General features: G+C 38.4%; 1 protein-coding gene across 9 annotated transcripts in view; it reads left to right on the top strand.

Annotated features, from left to right (window-relative positions):
• The window catches only part of LOC125465296 (formin-binding protein 1), a 235830-nt gene that overhangs the window by 157106 nt on the left and 62881 nt on the right, over window positions 1–15843 (top strand). For 3 of the 9 annotated variants that reach the window (XM_048558582.2, XM_048558583.1, XM_048558581.2), the window contains exons 10-11: window positions 2648–2830; window positions 9548–9631. The exons of 2 other annotated variants lie outside the window; for them this stretch is intronic. In XM_048558582.2, the coding sequence (XP_048414539.1) occupies window positions 2648–2830; window positions 9548–9631 (267 nt within the window). The remainder of the gene's footprint in view (window positions 1–2647; window positions 2831–9547; window positions 9632–15843) is intronic. 4 more of the 9 variants (XM_048558585.2, XM_048558586.2, XM_048558584.2 and 1 more) reach the window with 3 other exon arrangements.

Below are 15843 nucleotides of genomic sequence, written 5' to 3'. Positions count from 1 at the left end.
CTAGGCTTTTCTTAGTAAGGATTGCTACCATTTATAACAAGTAAATTCTAATCACCAGTAAACACACACAACACACACAACACACACAACACACACGCGCGCGCCAGAGGCAACAAGAAAAAGTGGTTTTATGGGTGGGAGGTGAGGGGGAAAAGGCTGGGAACTACACTTAATTAACATTAGTCCACAAGGTTTGCTGAGATGATCCTTTTGTTTTAGAACATAGAACATAGAACATAGAACAGTACAGCACAGAACAGGCCCTTCAGCCCACAATGTTGTGTTTTGCCAGGATTTTCTGTTCTTCAGGTATCTTTCTAGGAGGTGCATGGCTACTGATACACTAACGAAAAAGTCTCTCTATTACCAACTAAGGGCAACAACTTACAGCAATTGGTGAAAGAAAATAACTGTCTTTCTTCAGGTTTCAGGTATTTTTACTGCAAAGGGGAGACACACAATATGCCTTTCCAGAGGTCCAAAGGTCTCACTGTATCACTCAAACCCACAAACTGTTCAGCTACCTAGGACCAAATCAACTGCTTTTTGCTGGTCAAATCTCACTTTGTGTACACTCCCTCGTGCCAGGCTGTCAATAAACAGCCTCTTTCAATGCTTAACAAAGCAGTATTATAAACATTCATACAGTGAATCTCAGTGACTTGTTTGTAAATTCCTTTCACAGCAATTCCTTTCACAATCTTCACTTTTAAAATGGACTTTTTTCCATTTCAGTCCATATAGAAAATAAATATTACGACCTTTATAGGAGGAAGCAGTGATTGTAAACACTTCAAACAATGGGAATTTGGTGGAAAATGAATCCAGTGATATGCAGCAGTTTGCTGTGTGGATGCAGCAACTGCTTTTTATGAAGCTGAAATTTAAGTTTGCATTGTCACTCCATGCAACTGAAACCGATTGGTAGATACCTTTCTGTGAACTAGGCCAATGAACAGGCATTAAGTCGTGTTGTTGGGAAATGGCAATTCATGCCAGAAAAGCATCGAGATGGAGATGTTGTAAGCAAGCACAACTGGAATTCAGAGTACTCTCAAGTGAGGTAGAAATAGTTTGACTTTAGAACGAATGCCCCTGGGAATTGCGTGAAGAAGTGTTAAGTAAATTGTCTGAAAGATACATAGACTTCAGGTAAAGATCAGGAACTAAGAGTGTACAGTTAGAGACAGAAAGACGGCTATTGGAAATGAATTTAACAGCCTTTTCCTGTTGACATTTCAAGGAGAAATAGAGGTAAAATAGATCAAGATAAAACAGACATTTGGATAAAATTGAGATTTGAACTGAAGGAGTCTTCAATAAAGCCAAGGGAAGAAACAATGTCAACCACTCCACTAAGGCAAGATGAAATGAATGAATGAACAATGTAACAAGCATTTTAAAAAAAAACTAAATTAACTGAACGTAGCTTTATATGAAGGCGATAGTAATGTGCTATTTGTGCAGGACCTGGGAGTTTCATGCATTACATTTTGGGCAACTTAGGCAAATGAGTCTTTCAGACGTTCCACAAACTATCAGTCAAGCTGCAAATCTTGGAACTCCAGAGAAGAACTATGCCAGCACTTGAAGAATGGAGATGAAGTTTTGGAGATGGTCTTAGTAATGAGCTATAAGGGAACTGGCAGCAGAGAAGAAATGGCTGAATAGCCAAAAGGTGTTTTTTTTTATTTTGTTACCATTACGTTCTTAGAGTTTTTTAAAATTTAGTTTCTTTGGCTTCTCATTCGTAACATTGAGCCAGCAGTCATTTAATTTTAATTTTCTACATTCTTGAGTCCTTTTGGAAGCCATTCACTTTAGCCAGAGGTATCTGCTGCACTGAGAGTTTAGTTCTTGGTATAAGCATGTAGTAACTGTTCTTTCTACCCTGAATTTCCCCAAAGGTTGCATTAGTGCTTATTTAAAATCTGAGTGAAATTCATAAACAGGATCCTGAATAGTGTTTTCAGAAGACCTTTGCCTTGTTTATGATTTAGAAAACATTTGCCCTTGGGTTATCCAGAATCAAATTATAAGAATCTTCAGACATATTTATTTTCCCTTCTGGCTAGGCTATCTGGGTGGATTAAAATCATAGCTGGAAGGGAATCTTATTCTTTCGCTCCCACTCAGGCATTTGTTCTATGCATCTTATTTTTCAACTGGCCAGAAAGTTATTTTTTGTGTGAATAAAAATCTCTACGTATACCTGTCATAGCTGTCCCTTGTATGTAAATAATTAGATTTCGGAATAAATCACGTGCTGTATAAGGACATGGATTATAAGTATGTTGACTTCACTGATGACATGTCAAGTATAAGTTAGACCATTACCTTCTATTCGAAAACATGATAAGTCTTGGCATATCTACTGACGTTTACAAATTCAACTGTGCATGTTTTCAAAACTGTAACTACTTTGCATGAGCTTTCTATCAAAACATTCTTCTATTATTTCACCTAATTTTTTGTGTTGTTTATTTTGAATGTTTTGTTAACCATTTTCATCTTATTGTATCAGTGTGTTTTTGTTTGCAATATCATGGCCAAAATATTTTTTTCATAGGCTTTTGTGGTTCTTATTTCTGTTTGCTTTTTCCTCCTTTTGTTTTACCCTTTTTACTCATCCATTTCTTACTCGTAGCTTATGTCCCTTTTAACATCTCCTCATCAGCCTCCTCCTCCACCCCCTTCCTGTTCCTCACCTTCTGCTGTTCCAAATGGCCCTCAGTCTCCCAAGCAGCAAAAAGAGCCCCTCTCTCACCGCCTGAATGAATTTATGACCTCCAAACCTAAAATCCACTGTTTCAGGAGCCTAAAGCGGGGGGTAAGTTGCTTCGATCTATTTGTAATTCTCTTTCAACTTTTGCACGCCTGTGTGTGTGTGTGTGTGTGTGTGTGTGTGTGTGTGTGTGTGTGTGTATACACGTATGTATGTATGTATCCTGGCTAAATTATAGAGCAATTTGCAGCAAGTAAAGTACTTCCATTTCAGTCTTGTGTATTACATTGCTTTAAAGTGTATGGAAATGCAGCTTAGGTTTTGCAATACTTTCTGAAGAATTTCTCAAAGACTTCTAATAATTTGCTTTAAAAATCACATTAAGGTATTTTCAGTAAGCAGAGGATACGCTTTTAAAATAATTACCTAAAAAGCCAGAGGTGAGTGAATAAACTTATAAAGTGAATTATTATGATTTGTAAGGGATTGCTTGAAAGGGTGATAGAAGCAGATCGAACAGTAACTTCCAAAAAGGAATTAGATATCTGCTTTCATGGGAGAAAATTGCAGGACCCAGGAGATAAGAACAGAACTAAATAGTTAATAAAGTGTGAAGCTGGATGAACACAGCAGGCCAAGCAGCATCCCAGGAGCACAAAAGCTGACCAATGTGGTATACTGTATCCATTGTACCCAGTGTGGCTTCCTCTACATTGGGGAAACCAAGCAGAGGCTTGGGGACCGCTTTGCAAAACACCTCCGCTCGGTTCGCAACAAACAACTGCACCTCCCAGTCACGAACCATTTCCACTCCCCCTCCCATTCTTTAGATGACATGTCCATCATGGGCCTCCTGCAGCGCCACAAAGATGCCACCCGAAGGTTGCAGGAACAGCAACTCATGTTCTGCTTAGGAACCCTGCAGCCCAATGGTATCAATGTGGACTTCAACAGCTTCAAAATCTCCCCTTTGCCCACCGCATCCCACAACCAGCCCAGTTCGTCCCCTCCCCCCACTGCACCACACAACCAGCCCAGCTCTTTCCCTCCACCCACTGCATCCCAAAACCAGCCCAGCCTGTCTCTGCCTCCCTAACCTGTTCTTCCTCTCACCCATCCCTTCCTCCCACCTCAAGCCGCACCTTCATTTCCTACCTACTAACCTCATCCCACCTCCTTGACCTGTCCGTCTTCCCTGGACTGACTTATCCCCTCCCTACCTCCCCACTTATACTCTCCTCTCCGCCTATCTTCTTTTCTCTCCATCTTCAGTCCTGCTCCCCCTCTCTCCCTATTTATTCCAGAACCCTCACCCCATCCCCCTCTCTGATGAAGGGTTTAGGCCCGAAACATCAGCTTTTGTGCTCCTGAGATGCTGCTTGGCCTGCTGTGTTCATCCAGCTTCACACTTTATTGTCTTGGATTCTCCGGTATCTGCGGTTCCCATTATCTCAGAACTAAATAGTTGCTATTTCAAAGAGGCAGCAGAGGCCCAAAGGATCAGAAAGCAGATCTGTGCTGTAATGTCTCTGATTGTGGTATTGCATAGAGTTGATATGGCCTTTGAGGCAATCTTCGAAGCAGTGCTACTCCAGACTGCTTAGAATACTAACAATTACCAGAAGTGTTCCCACTCCATTGTGCTGAAAGCTAGGTGAAACATCGGAGGGAATTATTTCTGGCCCTAAAATATGAGTTAGGAAGGGCAAAAGAGACAGGATTCCCACTCCTGGTTTTCAATTATTCTCTGTAGGAATATTACTCTATTTAATAAGAATACTGTTTGCTTTGACTTCATTGCGTCTCAAGTAGATTGCTAACTTCCATTGTTTTGGTGAGAAATGATAAGTTGGCCAAATAAGAGAGCTTCTGCCTCTCATTGAATATTCCAGCATTAGGCTGTACCTTTTGAGAGGAGAATACTTTGGAGTAAGTAATTATTATGAAGCTCAATAGAAATGTTTTGGTGGAAGCTAATTGATTCAATCCTGTGGTAAATTGTTAGAAATGAGATCTAAAAAAAATGAATACAAAACCAATTTCTAAATTACTTATGATCTCGATGCTACATTTTTCCATTATTCATCTATAGAAATTTTTATATTGCTCTGCTGTATTTAAAGGATTGCCACTAACAACCAAGATAACACTTAATATACGCACACTGTTTCTCTTACAGTATTGTCAGATTAAGTTGTTTCCTCACCATCCTATCAGACTTTTTGAGTATGGCTAAGATCTGATAGTATTCCTTTAATAGCTACGATTGGCAATTCACATTTCTTACAAATTATATATTTTCCTGCTAGTTAATTTTTGTACATCCTGCCATATGCCACAAATTGTATAATTTTGCACTCAACAGGTATATTCCAGAAGAGTGAAATTCTAAAAAGACAGAACAAATAAGAAATATATTGAAAGCTTAAGTTGCATTTCATGCTGCTCCCACAAGGAAGTTTAGGACAAAACAAATGTAAATGTTGACTTGCTTTTCGTTTTGGCAAATGGCATTGCCTGTGTACAATGTGGAAAAAGCTTTCCGCACTTGAGAATGAACTATTTTAAAAATACAAGTTAACCAGAGGTTCTAATGGTAGCTAGGTCATCAGTTGACCCTATGGTGAACTTAATTGCGCTATTTGGCCTCTTTTGACAGGCTTGAATCTGAATTTATACTTGCAGAACCTTTGCTTACCAGAATGCTGAACATTGGATGATAAGTGATTTAAAAATAATCTTTTATTCATACTCAGTACATGAAAAATAAACTCTGGATTTTTGTGAATTCCGTATTATGCAGCTTTCAAGTTACATTTTGACAATACCGGAAATTAAATTGTTTATGAAGTGTCTCCTTTTATTTATTACCTAGTGCAAAAATTACTGTTTCACCACCATGCTGAAAGGGCAATTAGTTTTACTTTATACTGTAATGAAGGCTAACAGACAAAGAATCAGATTTACAGACTTCATATTTTTCTATCCATCACATCAAGAACTTAAGTCCAGTAAAATGCTGTCTTCTAGTTTATCTACATCACAGTTAGCAGGCTGATTCAGCATTCAGTTTTAATATTATCATAAACTGTCTCACTGTCCATTTTGTTACTGGACTATAGCACAAGTATGGAGTGTATAGTCAGTAAAATGGAGGAGTTCATTTTAAGCAGTTTGTGAAAAAAATTCATCCTCTTGTGACCCATTTGTCCTGAGCAAATTTAGAACACATTCAAAGGTGATTGTCATGGATTTGAAATAAACATAAATGTGCAGCATGTATGCTGAAATATAGCCAATAAATCATCCCTACTTTCATGTGGAGAGGGTTGAAATTAATTTAAAAAGAACAATGTTCTGCTCATAGCGATTAGTTTAAAACTCTGGAGTCTCTTTCTAATTAGACATATTATTTAGTTAACAAATCATTTTTGAGTCAGAAAATATGTAAGTAATTCGCACTTCGTAGCAAAAATTGTTAGAAAATTAAAACAAAACACCTCAAAAAATATAGAACTCCAAGAAGTTGCAGATGTTGCTGAACAATACACTTCTTTCACTCATAATGTCAGTGTATTTTCGAGAACAGCTTGAATTGTTGTTTGTGTTTTTACAAGAGCAATGGTCTAAAATTCTGCGTGACTTTATCTGGGCAAAATATCTTGCATATCTACTTCCTTAGAAATAAAGGGAATTCGAAAATTGATTGAGAATAGCTACTTTTAGCCAACAATTAAAGGACACAATTGACCAACATGGTCACTTCCTTGACATTTGTGTCCTAAACTACCTTTCTATCACTGATGTTTTAAAGGTATGAACTTTTATGTGCCTGGTGTATCTGAATGGAAGTCCATGTCTGGAATTTTCTTTGTATGAAAACTTAAAAGCATATGCTTATTTATTTTTATATTTTGTTTATTTTGTATTTTCTTTGTTACACATTCAACATAGCATTCTATCATGGGAATTTTAATTTGAAACAGACATTTTCAATATGTTTGATTAGTGCTCTTCATAATGTCCACAATATCTAACCTGTAAAGAAATCAAAAGTCAAAAGTTAAGAATTTCAAAATATATTTCCTCAATCAAGGGTCTGCACAGAATTTTCAAAATTTACTGCGAAATTTCTTTATCAGGAAAATGCTCCAGTGTATTTCCAAATTGCAAATAATGATGTACAAGTGCCATTATTTTCAGATGGTGCATGATAGCAAAATTGAGAGTTAACCAAGATAAAATAATCCATTACACAAAGCAATGCAGCAAAAAACCTCAGTATAATTACAAAGTGTACAGAAATCAAAGGTGATTATATCTGAATTCCATCCTGAATACTTTTCCAGTCATTTACACTATCTGTATAAGTGTAACGACATATTGAAAATTTGAATTGACCAAGTTGTTAGGTGTAGTGTTTTTGTTGATTAATCCATACAAAAATAGTACAATTGAAATTTACAAGTCCTAAATCTTTCTACAAATTTAAGCCTTCTGGCAGGAACCAAGTTTAAGAAGGAACCGTACTAGTGAAATAAGAAATATCAAGGATAAATGTGCTCTTGTAAATTATCCTCTGGCATTAGCTAAGTGGAGAATGCCAATCTAATTGCACTTCTAGTTAATGCAAGTTGCTCATTTTGGCTAAAGGTATTCTTGAAGTGAAATTGACTTGCCTTACTAAATATGCTGCAATATCATCCAAAGATCTTAACCTTCTACTTATATGAATAAATGAATCTTCCAGACCCTTAAATTATTCAAAATTCTTGCACAGTGAAATATATATTTCTCAAGCAGGAAACATAGGAATAATTGCCTCCCCTGCACTTAACTTGTTTTACTGAATTGATCAGTTAAAGTTGCAGTCGGACCAAGTAATATGGATTATGTAGAAGCTCTGCATGCCAATAGACATTATAGTAGGATCTTAGTAACATGAAGCCTATGAAAAATTGTGACCAAGTGCATCTGAACTTTATTCTGCATTTCTTGTTCAGGCAAGTATTTTGCCTACATAATGTTTTGTATACAGATAGCAATTCACAGAACCACAGAATTGTTACAGTGCAAAAGGAACCCATTTAACATTTAATTTACTGGTATTCTGTTGCATTCTACCAGTAACCCTGCACACTCTTCTGTTTCAAATAGCAGCCTAATTCCCTCTTGAGTGGCTTGATTGAACCTGCCTCCCCCATACCCTTAGGCAGTGCATTCCAGACTTAAACCACTTGCTGATTGAAAATGGTATCAGAGATAATGGGAACTGCAGATGCTGGAGAATTCCAAGATAATAAAATGTGAGGCTGGATGAACACAGCAGGCCAAGCAGCATCTCAGGAGCACAAAAGCTGACGTTTCGGGCCTAGACCCCTCTCTGATGAAGGGTCTAGGCCCGAAACGTCAGCTTTTGTGCTCCTGAGATGCTGCTTGGCCTGCTGTGTTCATCCAGCCTCACATTTTATTATCTTGCTGATTGAAAATGATTTTTTTGGTATTGTTTTTGCTTCTTTTGCCAGTTGCTTCAAATATGAGACCCCTTACTCTCAATCCTTTCATGAGTGGGAGCATTTTCTATTCTGTCCAGACCCCTCATGATTTTGAATACCTCTACAAATCTCCTATCTTATCTTCTATGAAAAACAGTCCTAATCTCACCAATGGCTTGTCATAACTGGAGTTCCTCATCCTGGAATCATTCTTGCAGATACTTCTTGTACTCTCTTGAATGCTTATACATTCTTCCCGAAGTGTGGCATTCAACACTAGGCACAATATGTCAGCTGAAGCTGAACTATTGTTTTATGCAAGCTCAACATAACTTCTTTGTCTTGTACTCTGTGCCCCTATTAATAAAGCCAAGGATACTATATCCATTATTAGTTGTGCTCGCAACCTGTCCTGCCACCTTTACTATCTTCAGGACATGTATACAAGAGCCTTCTGCTCCTGCACTCCCTTTAGATCTCTTTATTTTATGTTGTGTCTATTTCTTCCTGTCAAAATATATCACTTCATATTTCTCTGCATTGAATTTCATCTGCCAACTATCTACCCCTTCCACAAAATTGTCTGTGTCCTTTTGACACTCTACATGAACTCCCTCACTGTTTATAATGCTTAGAAATTTTATGTAATCTCTATATATTGAAATTGTACCTGGAACACTAAGGTCTCAGTCATGAATGTGTATTAGGAAAAGCAAGAGTCCCCACACTTGACACCAGGAGAAGTCCAATGCAAACCTTTCATCAGTCCAGAAAGCACCATCAACCGCAACTGTTTCTTGTAACAGTTAATTGATGTAAAAAGTTCTGAGTATTTTTGAATAATAAATGCCATGTCAAGAAATCTTTATAAAAAGAACTTATCCAATGAGGGAATTTGCTGCACAAATATTTGATTCTAAATGTTTATAGATTCTAATTCTGTTGTTCATTTTATACAAGCCATCAGTGGATGACTAACCTTCTGTTACACTGGGGTAAATGAAAAATATTAAATTACTATCTGTCCTGTAGATTAATTGGAAGATTAAAATGTTTTTCATTTCCATGTTTTCCTTTCACATTCAAGGGGAAAGGAGAATGAAAAGTGAAGCTCCTGTTTTGATTCAGATTTCTGCAAAATTGGATAAATTTAGACCATAGAACATCCCTGTGATTTGAGCAGAACCTGTAAAATCTCCATCCTTGATTGAGGAATTCCTGTATTTAAGGACTGCCCTGTATTTTATTGAATATAGCAAGTAAAAGCTAGTTTTGAATTGCTGGCTCTTAACATAGATGTGTTCTTTCCCACAAACGTGCACCTCAGACTCGGTCTTTCTATTTTCACAAAGAGCTGATGAAGAGGACATTAGGGAAACCTACTTATGCCTATGAGGCGAGAGAGTTTGTTGTAAGTCTTTGTATGGTGACTTGCCATACACCCACCCACAGTTACTAGCCCCACTTACACAAGGAATTAATCATATATTGATCTCTTTTCACACTACTAGAAATCTGTTTATTTATAAATTTTCAAAATATATTCTGCATCGTCAGTGTTATGTATGTTACAGTGAAGTATAAAATAGCGTTTTCAATCTGTTAAAGCTACAAAGCTTCTATGCCCTGCACCAGTTATAATGCAGAAAGTATCAGGAGTTATACCCATCAAATCTCTGAAGAAACCTGATCTGGAGGAAGGTGTTTAGCTCTGTTGAGCACTACTGTATAATAATTGATCTAATTTTTATTTATTGAAAACAATTTTAGTGCAAGTTTAATTTTGTTAGACAAGTTAATGGACTGAAATATTATATTGTGGATGTGCTTTTGAGTTAAAGTAAAAAGTTTTCATTTCTCTAAATGGATATTGATAATCGATTGAAACTTTGTGTAATGCGGTATTAGGTAAAGTTACAGAGGTATTACTGAAATACAGTTGATTTGAGATCAAATTTGAAAATCTAACTAGCTAACAATCTCATCAGTTTGTCACTTTAAGGTATCATGCTAAAATTGCTTCATTTTGACATAATACATTGGAAGGTCATCAGTGGCCCTCTTATTGTAAGGTAAAAGAGTTTATGCCTGTGATCTTTCCCAAACAGAGTTCTGGTCTTTACAAAACAAGTGCTTTCCCGCAGAGAGAAACTGCAGAGAAATTGCTGCCTTGTTGTTCCCTTCTCAGAAACCAATCTCAAAAATATCTTTTTTAATCACTCATGAAAAGTGGGCACCTCTAGCTAGGCCAGCATTTATTGACTGTCCCTAATTGTCCAGAGGGCAGTCAAGAGTCAACCGCATTGCTGTGTGTCTGGAGTCACATGTTGACCGGACCAAGTGAGGATGACAGATTTGCTTCCCTTAGACATTCGTGAACCAGATGGTTTTTCCGACAATCTATATGATTTCATGGTCATCGTTAGACCCTTAATTCCAGACTCTCTATTCACATTCTGAATTCCAGTTTCACCATCTGCCCCAGTGGGATTTGAACCCAGGTCCTCAGAATGTAAGCTGAGTTTCTGGATTAACAGAATAGCAACCTAACACCCTAGACCGTTGTCTCCATAATGTACAGTATTAGGAATGAGTATCTTCTCCGATCAGGTTAACATGTGAAAACACAACAAAGAAAAATGAGCAAACTAACTCAAAAATATGTTAATTCTTTATATTAGATTTGATTGTTGCTGAAATAATATCAACCATTAGAACATTTAAGCTGCTTAAATCAGACCACAATAAACTGTTTTGAATGTATTAATGAGGCATATCAGCTAGAGCAAAAACAACAACTTGTATTTATGAAGCACTTTTGAATGTAATAAAAAATCCAATGGCACTAACAAACAAAGTTTGACATTACCACAAGATTTCATGACATGTGACCCAAACCTCGGTTGGCATAGATTTTAAATGAAGAATTTTAAGGAAAAAGGAGAGGTGGAAAAGTTAAGGGAGGAAAATCCAGAGCTTACAGTCTCAAGAATTGAAGGCTTTGCCATTAATTTTATAAAGCAGTTAAAATCAGAACTGTTAATTCTGACCTTTTGAAAGGATTGTAAATATGTCATAGGTTATGAGGCCAAATAGAATTATAAATATAGGAAGGTGACATGGAGGATTTGAAAGCAAGGATGTGAATTTTAAATTTGAGCATTGTGTCATTGGCAACCAGAGTAGGTCAGACAAGCTGACTGAGTCTTGAAATTAGGACACACAGGTAGCAGGAATTTTGGATGATGCCAAGTTTATGGAGGTTAAATTTTTTTAAAAAGTCTGATTGGAGTGTGTTGAAATAGTCAAGTCGAGAAGAAGCAAAGGCATGAATGGGGGATTTCAGCAAATGAGCTAAAGCAGGGACAAACTAAAACAATAGAAATGGAAATTATAAGTGCCTGGGAAGGTAGTTGAGGTGAGCAACCGTCCAAGTTTTAAAAAGTACCTGAAGTGCCATATCATTCAAGGCTACAGAATTTGCATAGGTCGTGTGTTTTGGCAGTACAGACTCAATGGGTCAAAGGGCCTCTTCTGTACTGTATGGTTCTTAATAATCTGATTGGAGGCTTATCTTAGAAATAAAAATAACATAACGGTTGCAAACAGTCTGGTTCAGATAGCATTCTACCTCAAAACTAGTATCAATGGCGAGGGAGATAATAGGAACTGCAGATGCTGGCAAATCTGAGATAATAACGTGTGGAGCTGGATGAACACAACAGGCCAAGCAGCATCTTAGGAACAGAGAAGTTGACATTTCAGGGGGTCTAGGCCCAAAATGTCAGCTTTCCTGCTCCTAGAATGCTGCTTGACCTGCTGTGTTCATCCAGCTCCACACTTTGTTGTGTCAGTAGCGAGGCAATAGTGTTTGGTGTGAGGACTGAAGTTGTTAGCTTGATTTTCTCATTGAATTGAACGAAATTTCTGTTTGCCCAGTACTGGATGGCTTGATAATTTAGAGGTGGGGAGGGATCAAGAGATATGCTGATGGTGAGGTAGATCTCACTGTTATCAACATACCTTTGGAAACTGAGTCAAATAATAGGTGTGTGTGTGTGTGTGTGTGTGTTGGACAGGCGATTGGTGGCCGTTGGCGGTGGAGCAGAATGTCAGAGATAATCATGCAGGAGAGGAATAGAAATCATTGTAGGTGATTCTGTTGTTACATTTCAATAAATAAGATTCGTACTGGCAGGTGCAGTTCCATCCAGCTGGACGATAATAGAGCAGCATTGAACAAGGACATGTCAAAGACTGCAGCCAGGAAAAGAGATATTTTACTTTTATCACATTCACTATAGGTTGATCTGTAACTCTTAGAGGCTATGGCTTTGTGTGGGTGATTATCACATGCTGAGTGAGACACAGCCAGCATGAATGTGTATTTTTGGGATTTTGGAGCATATTGGGAATTTGGTGCAGAGGGCAAGAAGTGCTTTTTGCTTTTTATGTGGTTTGTAGTTTATTAGGTTTTTCCGTGGTTTATTGGTTGAAACGGGTTTGTAAAACAAAGTAAGTTCAAGTTTATGTAATGGCAGCTGAGATCAGCCAAGTGGAATGTGTGGCTTGTTGTATGCGGGAAGTCAAGACCTGACTGACATCCTTGATAATCATGTGTGCATGAAATGCTCCCAACTGCAGAAACTTGAACTCCATGTTTCAGAGGTGGAGCAGTGGCTGGAGACTCAGTGACACATTTGCAGGGCTGGTATTGTGGATAACTCATGTAGCTACTGCACAGCTGTATAAATTGGCTTGCTTTACCTGTTGCTTAGAGTTCTCAAAGCTTTTACAATATAACTTGGGACGTTTTACAGCTGTACAGGATATTGGTGAGACGAGTTTTAGAATAGTGCATACAATTCTGGTCACCCTTCTACACAAAGAATGTTGTTAAACAGGAGATGGGAGAGGATGTAGAAAATGTTTCTGGAACTGGAGGGCTTTAGTTATAGATATAGGCTAAAAAGGTTGGGGCTTTTTTCAGTGGAACATTGGAGGCTGATGGACGACCTTTAAAGAGGTTTATAAAATCATGAGGGTCATAGATAAGGTGAGTAGCCAAAGTTTTTCCCGTAGGGTGGGGGGAGTCCAAAACTAAAGGGAATAAGTTTAAGGTGAAAGGAAAAAGATTTTATAAAAGGGCCCGAGGGGTAACTTTTCCATGCGGAAGATGGTGCATGTATAGAATGAGCTGCCAGAGTAAGTGCAAAGGTGGGTACAATTATATTTAACAGGCATCTGGATGGGTATATGAATAGGAAGGGTTTAAGGGGATATGGGCAAATGCTGACAAATGGAACTAGGTCCGATTGGGATGTCTGGTCAGTGCGGAAGAGTTGGACCGAAGGGTGTGTTTACCTGCTGTATGACATTATGATAGCATGTTTCGAGAGATGGTCACACTGCAGCTCAAGGGACTGGCAGACTTAAGGGAATGGGTGACCATTAGATAGTCAAAGTGAATCAGGCAGGTAGTGCAGCAGTTCCAAGGGATCCCACTGACAAATAGATTTTTCCATTTTGGAAATTGTGGGTCCTGGCTCTTTAAAGGAATGCGGACAGAGCCAAGCTCTGGCACCACAAGTGGCCTGACTCTGTAGGAAGGGAGGAAGGAGAAACCACGACCAATAGTGATAGGGGATTAATTAGGAGAAAGATGAGCATTTTTTTTCAGCCACAGACTTGGTCCAGGATGATGTGTTGCCTCACTGGTGTCAAGGTCAGGGATATCACGGCTTCCTGAAGGGGGAGGGTAATAAGATGGAGATTGAGGTACATATTGGTAGATAAAGGTAGAGTGAGGGATGAGGTCTTGCTTCAAAAACTTGGGGAGATAGGCTGGAGACACAAGAGCAGGACCTTAAATGTTGTAATCTTTGGATTATTTCTGGTGCTGCATGCTATTGAGTATAGAAATAAGAGAATAGGGCAGATGAATGTGTGGCTCAACAGTTGGTGCAGGAGGGAGGGTCTCAGATTCTTGAATCACTAAGACTATTTCTGGGGAAGGTGAAACATGTACAAGTGGACAGTCTTCATCTTAACTAGAATAGGACCGGCACTCTAGTGTGTGGCTTGTCATGATGCTGGAAGGAACTTAAACTAATTTGGCAGGGGGAGTAGACACAGCATACTTTACAAAAGGAACCAGGACAGAGCGAGTTGAGTCAAATTGAGTTTTTAGGGAATAAGGTGAAGCTGGATGGCCTCTACTTTACTGCTAGGAATATTATAGGTAAGAGAGATGAGTTACGGTTTAGGGTTGACATGTAGAATTGCCGTGTTGTTGCCTTCACAGATGTGGTTGAGGGAGGGACAGGGCTGATAGCTCAAAACTCTGGGTATAGGATCATCAGGCAGGACACGGCAGGGTGTGAAAGAGGAGGTTGTCTGACATTATTAAAAGAGTAATTGCAATAAAGAAGGACAATATCTTGGAAGAGTCTTCAAGTGAGACTTTACGGATAGGGCTTAGAAATAAAAAGAGGGCAGCCATATTGCTGGGAGTGTATTATAGACCACAAACAGTTAGTAAGCTATAGAGGAACAGCTGTTCAGTGAGGTGGTAAAAACAATAAAAGGGTAATTATGTTGAGAGATTTCAACTTCCCCAACTTTAATTGGGATGGTAATAATTTAAAGGCTTTGGAGGGGTCAGATTTCTTGCAGTGTATTCAGGAGACCTTTTAATATCAACACGTGTAAGGGACAGAGCAGTGCTAGATCTAATTCGGGGGAACAAAGCCAGACAGGTGTTTGAGGCGACAATGGGAGAGCATTTTAGTGATAGCAACCACAACTCTGCATGTTTTAAATTTATTTATTGTGGTAAAGAGAAAAAGGTGGCTTGCAAAAACAGGTTTTGGATTGAGATATGCAGATTTTATTAAATAAGGCAAGACCTGACCAAAGTATACAGGAAATAGCTACTTCTTGGTAAACCTACTGCAGAGCAGTAGAGAGAGGGATATTCAAAATGAAATTTGTCAGAACAGAGGCACAACATGTTTCTTTTAGGGTGAAACTGAGGAGCCACATGCCCAGGGAACCCTGAATGTCTAGGGATATTCAGGATTATATAAGAAGAAAAAGAGGATTTTAATTGATACAAAGTGAGCAAATCAGTAGTGACCATAGTAGAATATGGAAAAAGTGCAAGGAGAACGTAAAGCATTAGAGCAGAGATGGGGCTTGAAGAAACACTGACAAGAAAGGTTAGAGGGAATCCCATAATATTCTATAAATACATTAAGAGGGACAGGGTAACGAGGGAAAGAGTAGGGACCAAGGGAGGCATTCTGTGCATGGAGCTGGAAGTCGACAGTAAGCTATTACGTGATTGTATCATCCTCCAATGTGAAGTAGGTACAAAATTCAGGACAAGAAACTGGAAGTTCTTGAGCATTTGACAGGGAGTGAGCAGCTATTGGAGGTTTTGGCAGGCTTAAGAGTGGACAAATTCCCAGGTCTAGATGAGTTTATCCCATGCTGAAACTAAAACAACGCTGAAAAATCAGTGATACGTGTAAAGTGTGCCATATAACTTCATTGCCTTGGTATTATTTTTTGACTGTATTTCACAGTATTAACGTAACTAATTGCTCGGCAATACAGGAC

The sequence above is a fragment of the Stegostoma tigrinum genome, chromosome 29, assembly GCF_030684315.1.
Source record: "Stegostoma tigrinum isolate sSteTig4 chromosome 29, sSteTig4.hap1, whole genome shotgun sequence".
Lineage (NCBI taxonomy): Eukaryota > Metazoa > Chordata > Chondrichthyes > Orectolobiformes > Stegostomatidae > Stegostoma > Stegostoma tigrinum.
Note: the sequence above shows the minus strand (reverse complement) of the source record. Positions and strands in the feature narration are given on the sequence as shown.